The 18,584-nt window shown below is 40.8% G+C and overlaps 1 protein-coding gene across 9 annotated transcripts in view; it reads left to right on the top strand.

Annotated features, from left to right (window-relative positions):
- Window positions 1–18,584, top strand: part of SUMF1 (sulfatase modifying factor 1) — an 80,441-nt gene that overhangs the window by 6,953 nt on the left and 54,904 nt on the right. For all 9 annotated transcript variants that reach the window (XR_255377.5, XR_010589385.1, XR_010589384.1 and 6 more), the window contains 2 exons: window positions 6,535–6,708; window positions 9,398–9,472. Coding sequence is in view for 6 of the 9 variants with exons in the window: in XM_024105019.3 (XP_023960787.2) it covers window positions 6,535–6,708; window positions 9,398–9,472 (249 nt within the window). In the remaining 3 variants the exon portion in view is untranslated. The remainder of the gene's footprint in view (window positions 1–6,534; window positions 6,709–9,397; window positions 9,473–18,584) is intronic.

The following is an 18,584-nucleotide window of genomic DNA, read 5'->3' as shown; positions in this document are numbered from 1 at the left end:
TAGTGTAAACAGTCTGGGTAATGTGATTAGCTTAATGGAAATGTGTATTAGTGAGTAAAAGCAGTCTAGACTTTAGATTAGAATGTTGTTCTGTGTTGAGAGGTTAGAAAAGAGAACAAAAGTTAATGGCAGTATGCATACTATGTGCCTTTGACTCGAATACTGTACTCAACTCAGCTGTAGTTGCTTTGTTCTAAATGCTACCTAGTTGTTCCAGAAAAATGCAATGAAAACTGACTAGTATTGGACGCTATAGCAATATATTCCTATAAGAAGGATATTATTAAACAAGTTATTTAGTCTAGAGAGAAGCAATACATTCTAAAAATATGAAGGAGAACTCCTTTGTAGGTTATAATCAACTTGCGGAACTCCCTGTTTGGGATAACCATGAGATAAGGTAGCTTTGCAAAATTCTGAAATATATGTGTTCATATGAGCACTTAGAACCAGATCCTCAATTGCCGGAAACTAGTGTAACTCTATTGATTTCAGAAGAACTATGCTGATTTGTGCTAGCTGAGGATCTGGTCGTTAACATTTTTGTTACTTGACCGTTTTGACCTAGCTATCTGCCATAAGAATGGCCATACTGGGTCAGATCAATGGCCCCTCTAGCCATGTATCCTGTCTTCTGACAGTGGCCAGTGCCAGATGCTTGAATGGGAATGATCAGAATAGGGCAGTTATTCAAGTGATCTATCTCCTGTCATCCAGTCCCAGCTTCTGGCAGTCAGACGTTTAGGGACAGCCAGAGCATGGGGTTGCGTTCCTGACCATCTTGGTTAATAGCCTATCCTCCGTTAACTTATCTTTTTTTGAACCTAGGTATATTTTTGGCCTTCACAACATTCTCTGGCAATGAGTTCCACAGTTGACTGTATTGTGTGAAGAAGTATATCCGTATGTTTGTTTTAAACCTGCTGCCTATTAATTTAATTGGGTGACCCCTGGTTCTTGTGTTATGTGAAGGGATAAATAACACTTCTTATTCACTTTGTCCACACTGTTCATGGTTTTGTAGACCTTTCCCTTAGTCGTCTCTTTTCTAAGGTGAACAGTCCCAGTTTTTTTAATCTCTCCTCATATGAAAGTTGTTCCATATCCATAATCATTTTTGTTGCCCTTCTCTGTACCTTTTCCCATTCTAATACATCTTTTTTGAGATGGGGTGATCAGAACTGTACGTAGTATTGAAGGTCAGGCCTACTATGGACTTATATAGTGGCATTGATATTTTCTGTCTTCTTATCCTTTCTTAATGGTTCTTAACATTCTGGCAGCTTTTCTGACTGCTGCTGCACGTTGAGCAGATGTTTTCAGAGAACTATTCACGATGACGCCAAGATCTTTCTTGAGTGGTAACGGCTAATTTGGACCCCATCATTTTGTATGTATATTTGGGATTATGTTTTCCAGTGTACATTACTTTGCATTTATCAACATTGAATTTCATCTGCCGTTTTCTTGCCGTCACCCAGTTTGGTAAGATCCCTTTGTAACTCTTCACAGTCAGCTTTGGATTTAACTATCTTGAGTACTTTTGTATCATCTGCAGACTTTTTTGCCACCTCACTATTTACCCCTTTTCCAGGTTACTTATGAAAATGTTGAGCAGCACTTCCCCTAGTACAGATTCTTGGGGGACCATGCTTTTTCTCTCTTAGCACTGTAAAAACTGACCATATATTCCTATCCTTTGTTTCCTATCTTTTAATCAGTTACTGATCCATGAGAGGATCTTCCCTTTTATCTCATGACTGTTTTCTTTGCTGAAGAGCCTTTGGTGTGGGACCTTGTGAAAGGCTTTCTGAAAGGCCACTAGATCAGCCTTGTCCACATGTTTATTAACGTGTCTCCCCCTCCCCCCCCAGAATTCTAATAGATTGGTGAAGCATGATTTCCTTTTACAAAAGTAATGTTCCTTTCAAGAAATCGTGTTCATCTGTGTAGGTGATAATTCTGTTTTCTACTGCAGTTTAAACCAATTTACCTGATACTGAAATTATGCTTACTGGCCTGTAATTGCCAGGATCCTCGCTGGAGCCTCTTTTAGAAATCTGTGTTACATTAGCTGTCCTCCAGTCATCTGTAACAGAGGCTGATTTAAGTGATAGATTACATGCTATAGTTAATTGTCCAATTTCATATTTGAGTTTCTTCAGAACTCTTGGGTGAACATTATCTGGTGACTTATTACTGTTTAGTTGATCAATTTGTTCCCAAACCTCTTCTGTTGACATCTTAATCTGGGACAGATTTGTCACCTAAAAAGAATGGCTCAAATGTGGAAATCTCCTTCACACCCTTTGCAGTGAAGACGGATGCAAAAAATTCATTTAGTTTCTCTGCAACGACCTTGTTTTCCTTGAGTTCAATCTTCATTTTTAAGTTAGAAGCTAAGATTTTTATTCGTTATTAGATGAACAGGTTCTTGAATCCATTAACTAATTTTAGGAATCTGTTTCCCTTCAGTGCTGAATACCTCCACGCTCACTGTCAGTCAGTGCTTCTTGGCTCAAATGGGTGCCAAGAGGCCACTTGTCACTTTGACACTATCACCTGCAATCAAAAGATGATTGTATTCCAAAACAGTGGCTTGCTTGAGCCATAAAATGAGTGGTGGTGTTGTAATTAGAATGTATCAGGGAGTAGCCGTGTTAGTCTGTATCCACAAAAACGTAAAGACTAACAGATTTATTTGGGCATAAGCTTTCGTGGGTAAAAAAACCTCACTTATGAGAAGTGAGGTTTTTTTACTCACGATAGCTTATGCCCAAATAAATCTGTTAGTCTTTAGGTGCCACCGGACTCCAAAAGTCCCATGTTGGGCACTGGACTTGGAGGACATGATAGAAGTCTGTGGTGCATAGATAAGCGAGTGCCTGCATGATATGCAAATATTGGGTTCAAAAGGAAGGCTTTTAAAGGCCACATCAGAGTCTGCATTGATAACAGGGCATCTGTCAAAATTCTTTAGATTGTGGGGTGACATGATCACTGAGCTGTAAAGTAAAAGGCTTTGTTTTTCATGTACTGACAACTGACTAGCAAGCTCAAAATCTGTGACTCCCAAGCCTGCTCAGAGTACTTATTTTAGCTTCAGTGAGTCAGCAAGAGATTAGAAGGTAGGCAGTTATATAGCTCTGATCGTGTCCCATTGCGGCTTTCTTTAAGTCCCCAGGAAACTTAGGAGTGACTTCTTATCCGGAAACCCACTTGCAGTGAGACAAGTGCAAACACCCAGACTGCTGTTGAGTTGAAGATGATTCATAAGCATTTAGACTCCTTTCTGTAAGATCAACTTCAAATTTAGTCAGTTTAAAAAAAAAAAAAACAGCCAGCTGAAAAATAATTTCAGGTACTCTGTTGGCCTTGAGTTCCCTTTGCCTACTGTGTGGTTTTACAACAACTTCTGTCGTCTTGTAAAAGATGTTAAATGTTGCTGTGAAGGAACCGAAACAAAAATGGAAGTCTACTGTAGAGAAGGGAAACAGTGAAGCTGGCTGGACACAGTGCTGTTAAATGAACAAAGTAAACTGAAGAATAGAGAAGTAGGAATTGGACAGGGAACATAAACTCCTCCATTGCCCATTACTGTGTCCAAATGGTTATACCTGGTAGCATCACTGTGAGCTAACAATACAAGACTAGAATTCTGCAGAAATGGAAGGCCACCAATTCTCAATGTTCTCAGCTTCATGGTGCATCAGCATGGAAGTCCAAGTAAGCTTCTGTCTGAGAAGGATATCCATGGACATTACAGATGAAAGACAACTTGATGGCTTCCTTTATGTGTTTCTTTTACAGTAACAATTACCCTTGTAATGTAGGTCATACTGCAGGATGGATATCCTAACAAAGGCCACAGCTGCTGTTGGGTTTTTATTCTGCAGTGAAGCATCAGTCTATTCATTTTCGTAAATAATAAACGTTTAAAATGGAAAACAGAAAGTTAAGTACTTTAAGTCCATATTGGGCCTAATTTATAATGATGGGTATTGTGGAGAAAGGTTCTTTGTATCTTAACTGTATAACTCCCCATATTTAAGATCCAATGGACTTTTCTCCATCTTATTGTAGTTCTAACTCAACCACTCTAGAAGTGTGGCTTATGTATGCAGATCTCAGGAACTGTCCCTGAGAAAGGGCATCTATATCCCTTGCCCTCTTAGACTTCAAAGAGTTATCAGTCATGAGGGAATCAAAACTGCTGTCTGCTTGTTTCAAGAAGATATATCTCCTGCTAGATTCTGTTGTGTTGGCTCTGCTAGTTTAGGTTTTTTGGGTGCTGTTTTGCAGTTGCTTTTCCAATTGAACTCCTGTTAAGTCCAATGTGAGTTCTGCATGAGTGGTCACAGGATGGGGCCCAAGTCTCTCTTGATCACTTTCAGATGTAATGAAAACAAGGCTTGTAGACCTGACTGGGTTGGGAGGGTGAGTATTGTGCAAGTCAGCCCTCAACAATTCCACTCATCTACTTGTGTCATGGAAGTTAATTGTGGAGGGGAATGGTGCTTAGAAGGGAGCCTCTCTCTTGATGTGCTCAGGAACATCATGGAGGGAGGAAGGAGGGGAGCGAAGGGAGCCTCTCTCTTGATTTGCTCAGGAACATCATGGAGGGAGGAAGGAGGGGAGCGAAGGGAGCCTCTCTCTTGATTTGCTCAGGAACATCATGGAGGGAGGAAGGAGGGGAGCGAAGGGAGCCTCTCTCTTGATTTGCTCAGGAACATCATGGAGGGAGGAAGGAGGTCAGACCCTGCATACAGACTGACAAGTACGATAACTTTTTTTGTTTAGTGACCTGTTATCAAAGGCTGATGCCAACTGTCCCAGTTTGTTTTGCCATTGAGTTATAAATCTGAGATGCAACTCCCTATTCCAGCCCAGGTTTCTTACTGAGGCATCAACACCACTGTTGTGTATAGAAAAACATCCAGTGGCAACTCTAGATTTAAACCTACCTATCCAGATCTAACTGGCTACTGCTTGAATCCACTCCTTCTCCAACAGGGTGGATCTAAATTGAGTAAAAAAACAAACAAACCTTAAAAAGGACTTCTTAAATTTAAATTAAATCCTTTTTTCTTTTTAAAATGTGACATTATGCTCAGATTCTTAATTTTTACTTTATTACATTAAAAAATGGTGTCTGGTGCATTTTTTTTAATCTGCTAGATGATTTTTACTTGTGATTTGTTTCAAGAAATTGTTTAATAGAAACTGAAATTATATTGCAAATGTATAAATGTGTATAGATACAGTTTATCTGCTGATTAGCAAAAAGTGCATTTAGTGTAAAGGTCATATTTAGTTATTACAATCACCAATAAAATCTTTCTTTAGGAAAATAACTTTAAAAGTACAAATGCAAAATAAGATTAAAAACTGATTTTTAAATCAAGGTTCTTGTGTTGACTGAAATCATGAAATCAGCCCCCACCTTGAACTCAACAAGGCAAGTATTTAAACAGGAAAAGGAAGGGTTTGGTGGCTCTTAGAGGGATGGGAAAAGGACTCTCTCTTGTTTCATCCCCATGGGGAACGGAGCCAAGAGCCTGCCGGAGTCAGGTAGCGGGGTAGTGGTGGTGGGAGAACTGTAGGAGCAACCTGCTTTTCATTTGCTGAGGACTGCATGCTGCTTCAAGGGTCTCTTGGATGAGACTGTGATCTCTTGTCAGTTTGTTGATAGGAACTGACTGGAGCCTGCCCGGGGTTTAGCAGTGGACTCTTTGCAATGACACACATCTGGGGGAAGCCTGGGTGTGTCTTCCCTAGAAGCCATAAAGCGACATTATAACTTGAGATAGAGTTGTGGCGTTCCTTCATGGCATTGTGTCTTTACTTCCTGAGCCTGATGCTACAGCTCCAGACCAACCTTGCACAGTTGGAAATATTAATTGATTGTAAGCTTACCATATATATTTTTTGATGCAATGTTGAGATGCAGGCACTGTCTCTATCTGAGGCAGTGATGGAATGCTGTACATATCAATCATAAATAAAATCCCATATACACTTAGTATGCAAACAGGTAGGCTGTGCTTTGTCCTCAAAAGAACACTTTGCAGCTTCATAATCTCCATGCTGTCCATCTACATGTCAAGTTTTCTCTCTGCACCAGATTGAAAACTCAGGATTTTTCCTTTTGCAATGAGCAAGATGCAATTTTCATTGATGGCCTCTTTAGACTTCACATTTAAAAAGGAGGCACAGTGACAGATGACATCCTTCTCTCTAATCTGGAGATGGGTCTGGACCTAAGCAGTGGTCTGAAATCCCTGGGAACTCTGTGAGAGTGGGGTAGATTGGAGACAATCACAATCTCAATCTCCACTTACTTTACTTTTAAACCTAGAACCTTCCAGATATTATAATTGTTAATCACTGAACTATTTTCTAGCCATGAAGAAAGTGTTGTTCAAGGCAGTGTTGACCCTCATTCCTCCAGTCTATGATGGAAAAACAATGGCAAACTCTATTTAACTTAGGACTGAAAATAACTACAGTCATTTTTATCTGTTTCCATTGCAGATGGCCCTTATTCCAACAGGAATGTTCACAATGGGTACTGATGAACCTGAAATACAGCAAGATGGGGAATGGCCTGCTAGAAAAGTCCATGTTAGCCAGTTTTATATGGATCGGTATGAGGTCAGCAATGTGGAGTTTGAGAAATTTGTAAATGCCACTGGCTATGTTACAGAGGTAAGAGGAAAGCTACTGTACCTTCTATAGTGGGATTAGGTGTATGTCAGAGAACCCTTCTGGGAAATTCAGGCTGAACTCTTTTCCCAAAGGAGGCCACATTATACATTTTGCTTGTAGATTTTCAGGCCCTGGAAACAAATATATTATACCGAAATTGGTGGCAAGATGAAACACTTTTTGCTTTTAACCTCTTCTAGATGGGAAGGGGCCCCACAAAAGGCGCTGTTGACCCCCTGCAAATGTCTTTTACACAGTATTTAGTTAGTTTACTGAGAAAATAATCTGCAGACAGCACATGCTGAAGACCTTGGCCCAAACTCATGCCTGATGTGACTCCGTTTACTTCAGTAGCATCAGACCAGATATGAATATGGTGTGTTGTATTTCCAGCAGGGTTCTAGGTATCTGAATTCAGGCAGGCTTTCTTTAGTTTGGGCAAAGCAATGAAGACTGAGTGAGGGTGATAACCAAGTACCTGTCTATAATTGTGTCTTGGTGTAGTTAGGCTGATGTAGCAGGGAAACCCCCCAATGTATATGTTCTGAGTTGGTGCGGGTTAACCTAGCAAGGCATGCCACTACAAACCCTACTTTTACTGGTGCTGCTCATCAGCATGAGTTAGGACCAGTGTAGCTATGCCAGTACGTATCCTTGGTATAGACAGGCCCTGATTGAGATTGCTAAAAGCAAGCATTTAGCAAACCACCTTAATGTCTCTAGGAAGGAGTTTAAGACACAGTACTCCAGACAGTGAGACAGCTGGAGAAACTGCAGGCTGGCCAAACACAGCTGCTTTCTAGCAATCTGGGCAATACAAGGTTTGTTGCTTGGTATCCATTCCTCTTCTGAGAAACCGTAACCCACTCTGGAGGCCCTGATCTTTTCTGTTAGTTCAGAAGCTGTGGTAACATGCCTGATGTGCTTTCTGTAATACATGTAAGCCATATAGCCAAAATCAAGTTATCAGTAACTATTCAGGCCTGAGAGGAGGCCCACTCTTGGAAGCAGAATCTTATTGATAAACTGGTTTGGACGACGAGAATCCCTTCACCCTTCTTGCATAAAGTTCAGGCAGAGGGCTGTTCTTGTATCAGTGGAACCAATTTGTACTCACTGGGCTGTTGGCTCAGTAATTGAGGTAAAGTCACTTAATCCACTTAAGTTTGAACGCGGGATCTTCATTGCAAACAGCTTCTGGAATGTGCCTTACACTCCAATGCCCATTGTATTATCTTGTGGGATGAAATCTATTTCTGGCTCTGCTTGATGATTTCAAATGGAATGGGTAGATGTTCCACTCAACACCCTGGCACAAGGCCACTTTGTACATGGGATTTGGAAAAATATACTTAGAGCTAGAGTAAACAGCACTGAATCCATAGGCTCTTGAGAAGCAGCCGAGCTGTTGTCTTTAAAAACATTTGTCTGCATAACTGATTATCTCGGGTAATCAAAATACTAGATTAATTAGTTTTTCTTCTCCAGCAAAAGGCTAGCTTGGGCTCCAGTATGGCCAATAGTGATTATTTTCTGTAACTTTTTGTTTACGCACAAGTTGCAGTCTTCAGATGCTCATAAATCCTGTTAAATCAAAACTAACTTTTTTTTTCAACAAGTTAAGGAACTAATCCTCAGTCAAGACCTCTGTCAAGATCAAACTTCAGGCACTCTAGTTCGAGCCCTGTCCCTGAAAAAAGTGGCTGGAAATTCTTCAGATGGGAAAGGGATTGAGGGAGGAAAAGGGATTTTTTACATACACCCCTCCCCCCCCCTTTCCTGTTGCTAAGCCAAATGGCTGAACGGATTTTGTCCAAACTCTGCACAATCTGGATTTTGAGTGGTGAACGTATGGGGATCTTCAGTCCCAAAATTGATTCTTCCAGAAAGTTGTTAGAATGTGGAAACAAGGTTACAATGGAAGCAGTTTTGCAACCCTGACTACAGTGGGCACAGCTGGGTGGCCTGTTTTGATAAACTCAAGCAATGAAGTAGAAAGATAGTCATTGGCTACCAGTAACCTATTTAGACTCTCCTAATAAACCAACCCAGGTATTAAAATACTTTTTGCTGTGCTGGTGCACCTCATGTATTGTGAGTTAGCGAAATGGCTAATCACTTTTGTTTTTCCTCCTGATAATGAGGTGGCTTTGTAGAATGTTAAGATATTTAGATTAAATTGAATAGTCCTCTATGGGTTTTGTGCCAACACCTTAGTATGTGGAGCCAGTGAGCATTGAGAATGAGTAAACCATGCCACTTAATTATTTGCATATGACTTCCAAAGTAAAGGAAGGTTAATGGAATAGATTCCTTACTATTAATATTATGTACATCGCAGTATTGATTTTTAAAAGCAAATCAGGACAATTAAAAACCTTTCCAATTAATAGCTGTAGAAATGTTTGCAGGTCTTCTTTGAGCTGCCATCTGTTCCACTAATTCAGTCAGTCTGCACTTTATCTCAGTGACTGTTAAAGAACAACTATATCCCTGGGTAATTTGGCCTTTCATCCACTGTACTTCTGCTCAGTATATTGTTTGCTTTAAAGCAAACTCAGAATTCCTATTAGAAAGAATTAAAGTAAGTCTATTATCTCCTTAATGCTTCCACTTGATGCTTTCTTAACACTTCCAGTGGACTTTTACAATCTGCTTGAATTCAGTATGTTGGTTTTTTTCCTTCTAGGCAGAGAAATTTGGAGACTCCTTTGTATTTGAGGGTATGTTGAGCGAACAAGTGAAGACTGAAATCCAGCAAGCAGTGAGTAATGTGGTTTACAACTGGTAGAGAGCCTGACTAGTGACCACAAAGAGGGACGCTTTAATACTTGAGGCAATAGTATTAAGCTGTGCTGTGTACCCTAATCCATTTACAAGAATATTGGGATCTGCAATGGGGATTTGAATTTCAGTAAGACAAAGAGGAGAATAATAGGCTTTGAGGGTTGGGTAGTAAGGAGGGTTAGTGTGCTACTCTTTCACCTCCAGTGACCTGGGCTTCAAACTGGGAATAAGTGATTCCTTAAAAATGCATGGCTTGGTCTCCAATTCCAACTGCCCCCAGCGCTTTGATCAAATAAACATAAGACGGGACTAAATTAGTGACTCAGGCCAAGATTATTATTTGTATTGTGGCTGTGCCTAGGAGCCCAGTCGTGGAGTAGGACCCCATTGTGCAAGACATTGTACAAAGAACAGAAAGGTGGTCCCTGCCCCAAAGAGCTTGCAGTCTAATATATTACAGTACCTGCCCACACTTCACTGGCTCAAGCCCCATTTATCAGAAATAAAGTGGATTGAGAGGAGCCTAAAGTTACTGATTGAAGGGAATGGTTAAAAATTAACCCACATACTTAAAATATGCCTTCCCATGACAAAAGGCCTTTCTCTAGATTATAGGTCATAGAGGAATATGCACTAGTCAGTGGGACTGGCAATGGGAATTGTTGTGTTTTGTTCCTAGATCTGCTGTGAATAAATCAGTTAACCTTTTTGGGCCTCAGTTTGCCCACCTGTAACAAGGATAATACCTACCATCAGGTGTTGTAAGGGTTATCTCATGCCTGAAAAGTGTGCGGCAATCCTCTGGAGAAGTTCAAGTGGTGGGCCAGTGATTATAAATAACTTGCACCTTTAAAAAAAATAAAATCAAATCAAGGACACCCTGAAAATGAGCAGTACAGAACTTAGCAATGTGGGATTTTTCTGCAGAAACAAAACCCTTCAACAAGTGGTTTGATACCCCTACTCCCCCGAGAGAGCCATATTACTGTAATGTTCTGGTGCTGTATAGATGATCGTAACCTTTCCTCTCTGCTTAAGGTGGAGCAGTTTTCCTCCTTAGCAGCATAGTGCTAAGAAGAGCAGCAGAGTATTAAATTTCCCTTAAAAATCTGTGCATAGTGTGCTTTAAGGGGAAAATGCTATGCCCAGGAGCAAGGACTTATACAGAGCACTATAGAAATGGTAACAGTAAGTAAAATTAAACACTGCACGCTTTTACTTGCCGTATGAAGAAACAAGACCTGTAAATGAAAGGGAGGGGGAGAGCTGATGAGGCTTTTCAACCATAGTTTGAAATCTCCATCTCCTGACAGATGTGAATCTTATGGGTTGCAAATGGCATAACAGCAATTTGTTCCATCATTCCTGAAAGTGAAGAATAGCTATGCTTTTTGTTGTTAACTAATATAATGAAAGAAATATGATTGGAGTAAGGCTGTTAGGCGTCTTGTAATGCAGAGTCGGAGCTTGGGGATTGTGGGGTATTAAACCATATTGAATTTTAATAAAGTTTAAAAAAAACCCAAACACCTAAAGCTTCCAGTACATAAGTAATGATGTGTGCAGATGCTGAAGGTGGAAGAAATACAGTCACTGGATCCTGGTTGGGATCACTTGTATACCTGGAAATGTAAAAGCTGGCAGGGAATGTTCCAGAGTTGTGTGAAATCCACACTGGCCGCCTAGTGCTGTGCTGCGGAAATCTACAAAGCAGATTGTGGCTAAACAAACCAACCTCATTCTATAGAATTTTAAAGTGAGTGCTTTTGTAGCCTAGCTTTGGCTTTTTTGTATAAACAAATTCTGTGTATGTGGGAGCCACTTGCCTTGATGTTGTATCCAAACTGTCTGGTATTGGCCATAATGCTAATAGAAGCAGAGTTGTGCTGAAGAGCTGGCATGGAGCCCAAACTGGTCCTCTCTGTTGCTTCCCCACACAGATTTTCCGTATTTGGTTAGAGTAACTTTCAGAGGACTGTCCTTTTGTTTTTCAGTATTTATTATTAGGATGTCTTCTAAGTCACTGGCATGTGGAACATCCTCGGGTTTGGCATGGAAAAAGATATTGCGCTGATTACATTGGCAAGCTGCCCAGGGGAGCAGTGACTGGCCTTCCTTGTGGCTTGGCAATTTTTAATCCTGCTGTTAATAGTTTAGACAAAAGTATGCCCTAAAATGTGTGGGATCTAGGAAAGAAAAAGTGGAAAAGCAACTTTTGATCTTCTCTTCCCCCCACAACCTTCAAATCAGCTGCATAGTACGGAATCCAGCTTTAAACAGGTGATTTCTATTTGCATGGAAATCAAGAAATCCTGATCACAAAGGAGAATATAGTAGCAGTGATAGTGACTTATTAATATGACAGTGACACCCTTCCAAGATCAGGGCCCTATTGTGCTAGATTCTGCTCCAATACAAGTGAGAGATGGTCCCTGCTCCAGGAGCAAAAGTGAGAGAGGGAACAGTCACAGACAGATGACTTGTCTATGGTGTAGCAGTGGCAGAGTCGGGAATAGAACCCAGGTCTCTTAAGTTCCAGTCTAACGCTCTATCCATTGGCCCATCCTTGAAATTGTGGACTTTTAGTCTAGAGTAGGCCTTGGTTGTGCTATTACAAGAAAGTAAAGAAAATGTCTGTAGTTTTGAACAAGCACTATATGTGGGTTGGGGGGAGGAGGAGGAGCATCTTCTTACATTTCCCTAAACACAGACTTGCAGCCGTGGTGCTGGAACAATTTGTATAGTGGGGATGCAAGAGCCATTGAACCAAACGGTAAACCCTGTATATCATGGAAACCACTTCAAGCCAGGGAGTGTGGCACACTTCCTGCACCCCTAGCTCCAGCACCTATGACTTGCACTTGGTGATGCAGCCAGAAAAGTTACTTTGGTGTAGACAGAGAATTAGCCTTCCTGGGGAGTATCCTAAATACCCTGTTTCCCCGAAAATAAGACATCCTCCGAAAATAAGGCCTACTTACAGTTTTGCCTCTCGTTGTAATATAAGGCATCTCCCCGATAATAAGACCTCCCCGATAATAAGGCATCCACCGATAATAAGGCATTTTTCATTTCTGAAAAATAAGACATCCCCTGAAAATAAGACCTAGCGCATCTTTGGGAGCAAAAATTAATATAAGACACTGTCTTATTTTCGGGGAAACAGGGTAGGTGATGCACTCAGAAGGGCTGGGCATGTCTATGAGTACTTCATTGGCATTGAGCCTGTAGAAGGAGTTTATAGGAAATTTGTTTTGCTGTATCACTATGATTATAGTGTTCAATTTAGAGTGGTTTGGTTTTGTTCAATATCCAAGTGAGAGAGAGATCAACAGTGAATGATTCAGAGGTTCCCAATCACCCCCAATAAGCTTTGAGTCTGGTTTAAGCCATTGAGGGGTGGGGAAGCTAATAGAGGTGGCAAGGAAATGTGTACTGTGGTCTTGTTGTGGTGAAGTAGCTCTATGTCTTGCAGCAGAAGTGACTGACCTGCTAGTGCTGGAGTTGCTGGCTCTCTATTCAAATGGGATATCGACCCCTTGGTGGTCTTGCTGGTTCCTTAGATGCTGGATTTTCATCTAGTACAGATTTTTCTGAAATCAGTATTGGTCCCTTCAAAGGACCCATTAGTTGGAAGAGCACCACGGGCGTTGGATCCTTCCCTGCAGAGAATAGAGGCAGCTTTGGAATTGTTATCATGGGCTGCCCAGGAGATTGGCATCCACCCAGTGTGTTGGGCAGGAAAATGTTTGCACCTACAGGTGCACTGTCCTTACCAAATGTAATCCCACTGCTTGCATGCCATAGTGAAATGAGTTAGGCGTGGTCTACACTAAACCCCCAAATCGAAGTAAGGTACGCAACTTCAGCTACGTGAATAACGTAGCTGAAGTCGACGTACCTTAGTTCGAACTTACCGCAGTCCACACCCGGCAGGCAGGCTCCCCCGTCGACTCTGCGTACTCCTCGCGGCGAGCAGGAATACCGGAGTCGACGGGGAGCACTTCTGAGTTCGATTTATCGCGTCCAGACAAGACGCGATAAATCGAACCCAGAAGTTCGATTGCCTGCCGCCGAACCAGCGCGGTAAGTATAGACAAGCCCTAAGTGTCTAGAGTTCGTTGTGTCTTCAGAACTGATGCAGTTGTGACAGCACCTGAAAGCCCAGTTTTCTGAGTGTGGTTGGAAAGAACTGCAGGGTTCTCAGGGCTGGTGTGTGTATGTGTGTGTGGCGGGGGGGGGGGCGGGGAGTGAAATAAAATATGCAGTTAAGGGGTGTGATCTTCTAATTTCACTCTGCAGTAGTTAGGGGTGTTGTTCAGAATAGAGGTCTCTTGGCAGAGCAGCATGGGGGGGTGTTTACATGATTCTATTACTCCACTTCTGGGTCGTTTTTAACAAATGTACGTTCGAACAAGTAAGCACAAGGATTGTCTCTGCTCAGTGGAAAGATACTGAGGCATACTTTCCAATGAAGAGGTTGGCAAGCTGTTAAGAGAAAATGCACAAGCTTTCAGCTCTATGTGCAGCTGCTGTGAAGAAAGTGACAAGGATGACACCTTGTACTCCTCTCTCAATACAATGTAAATCAAAGGGTTCCTAAACGTATTCACTGTAAAGAAGTGGGTGCTTGTCATTCCAGGTCTGGGGAAGATAAACTCTGACACATTGACTTGTTGTTGTTGTTTTGCTTTTGGGTCAGAAGAAAACTTGTGAATCAGTTTCAGAACAAGGGAGCTATAACATTTGAAATATATGGATTTGGATGCTTTCCATTTTTTCTAGGAGGCATTTAATGTTAGGTCTGGAAATGTTAGTGGACTGATGACTTCAAACTGGAGTTATCCCGTCACCAGGAGTAAAATATTCAGGTGGAGTTTTATGGTGAATGTTGCCATTTATGAATCAAGTTTTAGACCATCAAACGCTATTTCCCCCTCCCCCCCCGGTATACAAACCTGTTCAATATTATTATAATTTAAGATATTTCTAATCTTAGAGGTGCCTCTTGTGGATCAAGGCCCTATTGTGCTAGACACTGTGCGAACATAACAAAAATCCCTATTCCCTTCCCTGAAGAATTAGAATCTAAATGTAGGATGAAACAAATGTGGAGGACAAGGTAATAATTAAACAATTGTTTGTATAATAAGCAGCAGTCCTGACATTGAAGCGTTCTTGGGTGTTGCCAGAGGTCATTGTGAAGGGTGTAGAAGCTGCCAGTATTTTATTATTATTACATATTTGTTTGTGTTTGCTGTATGGCTACAAGGGATACTTTAAAGATAATGCAGGTGTCAATCTCTTTGAAGTTTTAGCTCCACCATGCTGAATCCCTACTCATAACCTCAGGGTCTGAAAAGAAGAGGCTGGAAACTGGGAACAAAGAAGTTTGGGTGTGATAAATTGAGGGCTTGTGGCATGCAGGGGGAGAGATGGGGTCTGTGGAGAATCAGACTGAATCCCAGACCCAGAAGCGGGGTGGAGGGGGAAGGCAGCTGAGCAGGCCTGCCTGAGTTTTAGGTATGTACAGACTGTTAATTGTGTTAAACACTTTTCTCTTGTGAGCCTGTGTTCCTACTGTTGAGATTAAACAGTACTTGGCTTTGAAAAGGCTGCTCTGGGATAAGGGAAGTCTAACAGGGCAGCTGAATCTAGTCAGGCCTGCTGAGCAGTCAGGCTACAGTCTCCTGGAACCAACTAAGGCTACATCTACACTCCGGGGGGTGGTGGGGGGGGTCGATTTAAGATACGCAAATTCAGCTACGCAAATAGCATAGCTGAATTCGACGTATCGCAGCCGACTTACCCCGCTGTAGGGACAGCGGCAAAATCGACCTCTGCGGCTTCCCGTCAACGGCGCTTACTCCCACCTCTGCTGGTGGAGTAAGAGCGTCGATCCCCGAGAGGTCGATGTCTACCCGCCGATTCAGGCGGGTAGTGTAGACCCAGCCTAAGAGGAGAATTGCTGGATTCCCTCCCAGAGGCCTGTCACCTAAGGGGTTGTGCTCAGAGGTACCAGAAAGAGGGGGGTCAAAGGTGAGTGTTAAGGAGGACAATTTAGTGCCTTTGCAGGGTTGGGGGTTGTTGGTGGTTTTTTTTTGGTTTTGTTTTGTTTTTTTTGTGTGTGTGGCAAATATCATACTTTCTAGATGAGGTCACTAAACCATGGGTTACTTAAATGTTATGTCCTATAGGACATTTTCTGTTGCATTCACGCTTCTGGGATACTTTTGGAATTAGTAGTCTACTAGTTACAGAATATTGGAGGATTTAGAGCTGTCTACTGATACAAGATGACAATACCCCCGATTCTTTTCCCTATAAAATGGTATGATTATGATGATGATAAGTTGCAGGATGAGTTTGACTACTTAAATCACAGTCAGCACACACTGCATGGGATTGTGGATGACCAGGGATTGCTGAACCACTAGAAAAATAGAAACCCATAGGTCTTTCTGGAGTTCTAGATATGTTGCCAACAAGCAAGTGAAGAGCAGGACACTTCAAATGCATATAGCAAGCTCAAAGGTAAATTGCAAAGCAAAAATGTAGTAGTCTTGCCAGTGCTCCTGCTGTTGTTGTTGAGAGAGAAGCCTTTTGTTTGTTGCAAAGTTAACCCAAAAAACTTCCTGACCTCCAGAACTTGAACATTTGAATTTTTGATTGGTTCAGTGCAATGTAAACTTTGTCTGCTTTTCTTGGAGCTGCATCAAAGTAAAATTTTGGTTCTTAGTTAAATCTTGAGCCCTTTCCTAAGTGATCATTTAAAATATACATTCCCGTCTTGTAAAATTCTTATTGTCCCATATTGCCAACATTGGCTGTTCAAAAATCAAGAGATTTTTCTTAAATTCTATTATTTTTGAAGTCTCACGATTTGCAGTCTGTTTTTTTGGGCCTCTAAGAGGTCCCATTTCTAAGCTTTACTCCAGTGTTAAAGGCTGGAAACTTACTTGTTTTCTTGTAAGTGAAAGCTGAGATTCTCCTGCAGTCAGAGGACTTCAGGTAGGAGCTGGGGCTTTGAGTAAAACAATCAATATTGTGAGTTGTGATAGCTCTCGTCTTGCTGGCTCTTGCAATTCTATCTGCTAGAAGAAAAAAGTTAGTGACTTTCTGATTCACTAATTTGAATGGTTTCAGAGTAGCAGCCGTGTTAGTCTGTATCCGCAAAAAGAAGAACAGGAGGACTTGTGGCACCTTAGAGACTATATCATATAGTCATATATATATGCATCCGAAGAAGTGGGCTATAGTCCACGAAAGCTTATGCTCTAATAAATTTGTTAGTCTCTAAGGTGCCACAAGTCCTCCTGTTCTTCTTTTTACTAATTTGAATGTATTCAATTCGGGGTGGATTTGATTTAAATCAATTTGATTTAAATCACTAGTCTGGAAAACTCAATTTAATCATGGTTTTCTACATAAAAGTGCTTTCTTGTTGGTTGTTATAACCTTAATACATATTCTTCACATCTCGGAGATAGATGTAGGTTTCATTTTTAGAAGGTACACACTCTACACTTTTAAACAGTGATCTATTTTGAAAACTTTTCAGATTCATTTTACAGCTATATCAGAAAATGAATGATTGGTTATTTCATTTAACAAAGGTAATTGAAGCAGATATTTATGAAGTCATTGGGAGGTGAACTATCTCCAATTCAACAAGTTAATAATTAATATTGTTTTATATAACTAAAACAACAATGTTGTGTATTCTGGATTTTTTTCTTCAACAGCAAACCTATAATATTTTAACAAAACAAGCATATGTCCCTTCCTTCTCACATTTATCTCCAGACATCTTCTCCTTGTCCAGATCTATTCTGCCCCCAACAATCTTCTTCTATTCATTGAACTTCTTGAAACTTTGCACCTTTTAGAGAGAGGTAAGGGACTGACTCTGTGTACACAAATTTGCCGAGGGGCAATAGAGTTGAGGCCTGTTCTTTCTCACCTCTCTATATTATTTATTGTAATTTATTTTAAAACATTTTTGCTGTTAACAAGCAAGTTACCTCTGGAGACACACATCCACAGTTTTCAGAGTGGTAGCCGTGTTAGTCTGTATCAGCAAAAGCAAAGAGGAGTCCTTGTGGCACCTTAGAGACTAACAAACTTATTTGGGCATAAGCTTTTGTGGGCTAGAACCCACTTCAAGCATCTCTGATGGTATCTTCTAGACTGAGCACTGAGTCCCATTAGGTAGATAGAAACGTTAACCTAAATAATCTATACAGAAGCCTGTGGAACCCCATAAGACTGGGTCCCTAATTCATGAACTATTGGAACTCATTTACAAAACTTTTCTTAAACATTACATGAATATATTGTCTCATTCTATAAAATTAGAATTTAAAATTCCTATTCCATGATTAGATACATTATAATTCAAAGATATCTTAATTAAAACTATCTTTAGGTAGGTTTTTTCCTCAAAAAACATTTATCAAAAAAATCAGATTTAAATAAAAATCCTATTATTTTGTTGTTTTTTAATCATTGATTTTTATCCACCCTGATTTAATTTCATATTTGGTGGAGTTAGTTTTAAGAATGAGAATGAAATATAATTGATTTGCATAATTATAGAGTGTTTGTTTCCATCTCTTTGTTGCAGAATATTTTGCAAACACAAAAGCAAGAATAACAATCACATCTGTAGATTGACTCTTTCATGCAGCTACTATGACAACCTTGGTCTCTGACCGAAGGGTGACTAGAAAAGGTCTCTTCTTTGTCTTGAGCCTTGAAGCAATATTCAGTTTCACACTATTTACATTGTAATGTGTCTCCATGCAGTCAGTTACATCTGTTTCAACTTAACATAAGACTGTTGCTATGGAGATGGTGTGTTGAATAGAAATAGGTCATGTCGGTGCCATTTTCAGTGTATTTATAGAAAAGAAAGGGCTAGCTGGGGAGAGGTCTGGCTCAAGTGAAGGGAGAAGGTGAATTTATCTAAAGACCTTCATTTGATTTGGGTGGGGGCTTGTTTTAAATATAGGGGCTGCATGTACAACTGTAGCCTGTTAAAATTCCCCCAGTCCTACAGGAAAAGAGGGGTGCGTCTGTATGTGTGA

The sequence above is a fragment of the Chrysemys picta genome, chromosome 7 (genome assembly GCF_011386835.1).
Source record: "Chrysemys picta bellii isolate R12L10 chromosome 7, ASM1138683v2, whole genome shotgun sequence".
NCBI lineage: Eukaryota > Metazoa > Chordata > Testudines > Emydidae > Chrysemys > Chrysemys picta.
The sequence above is the reverse complement of the archived record's forward strand: the minus strand, read 5'-3'. Positions and strand labels throughout refer to the sequence as shown.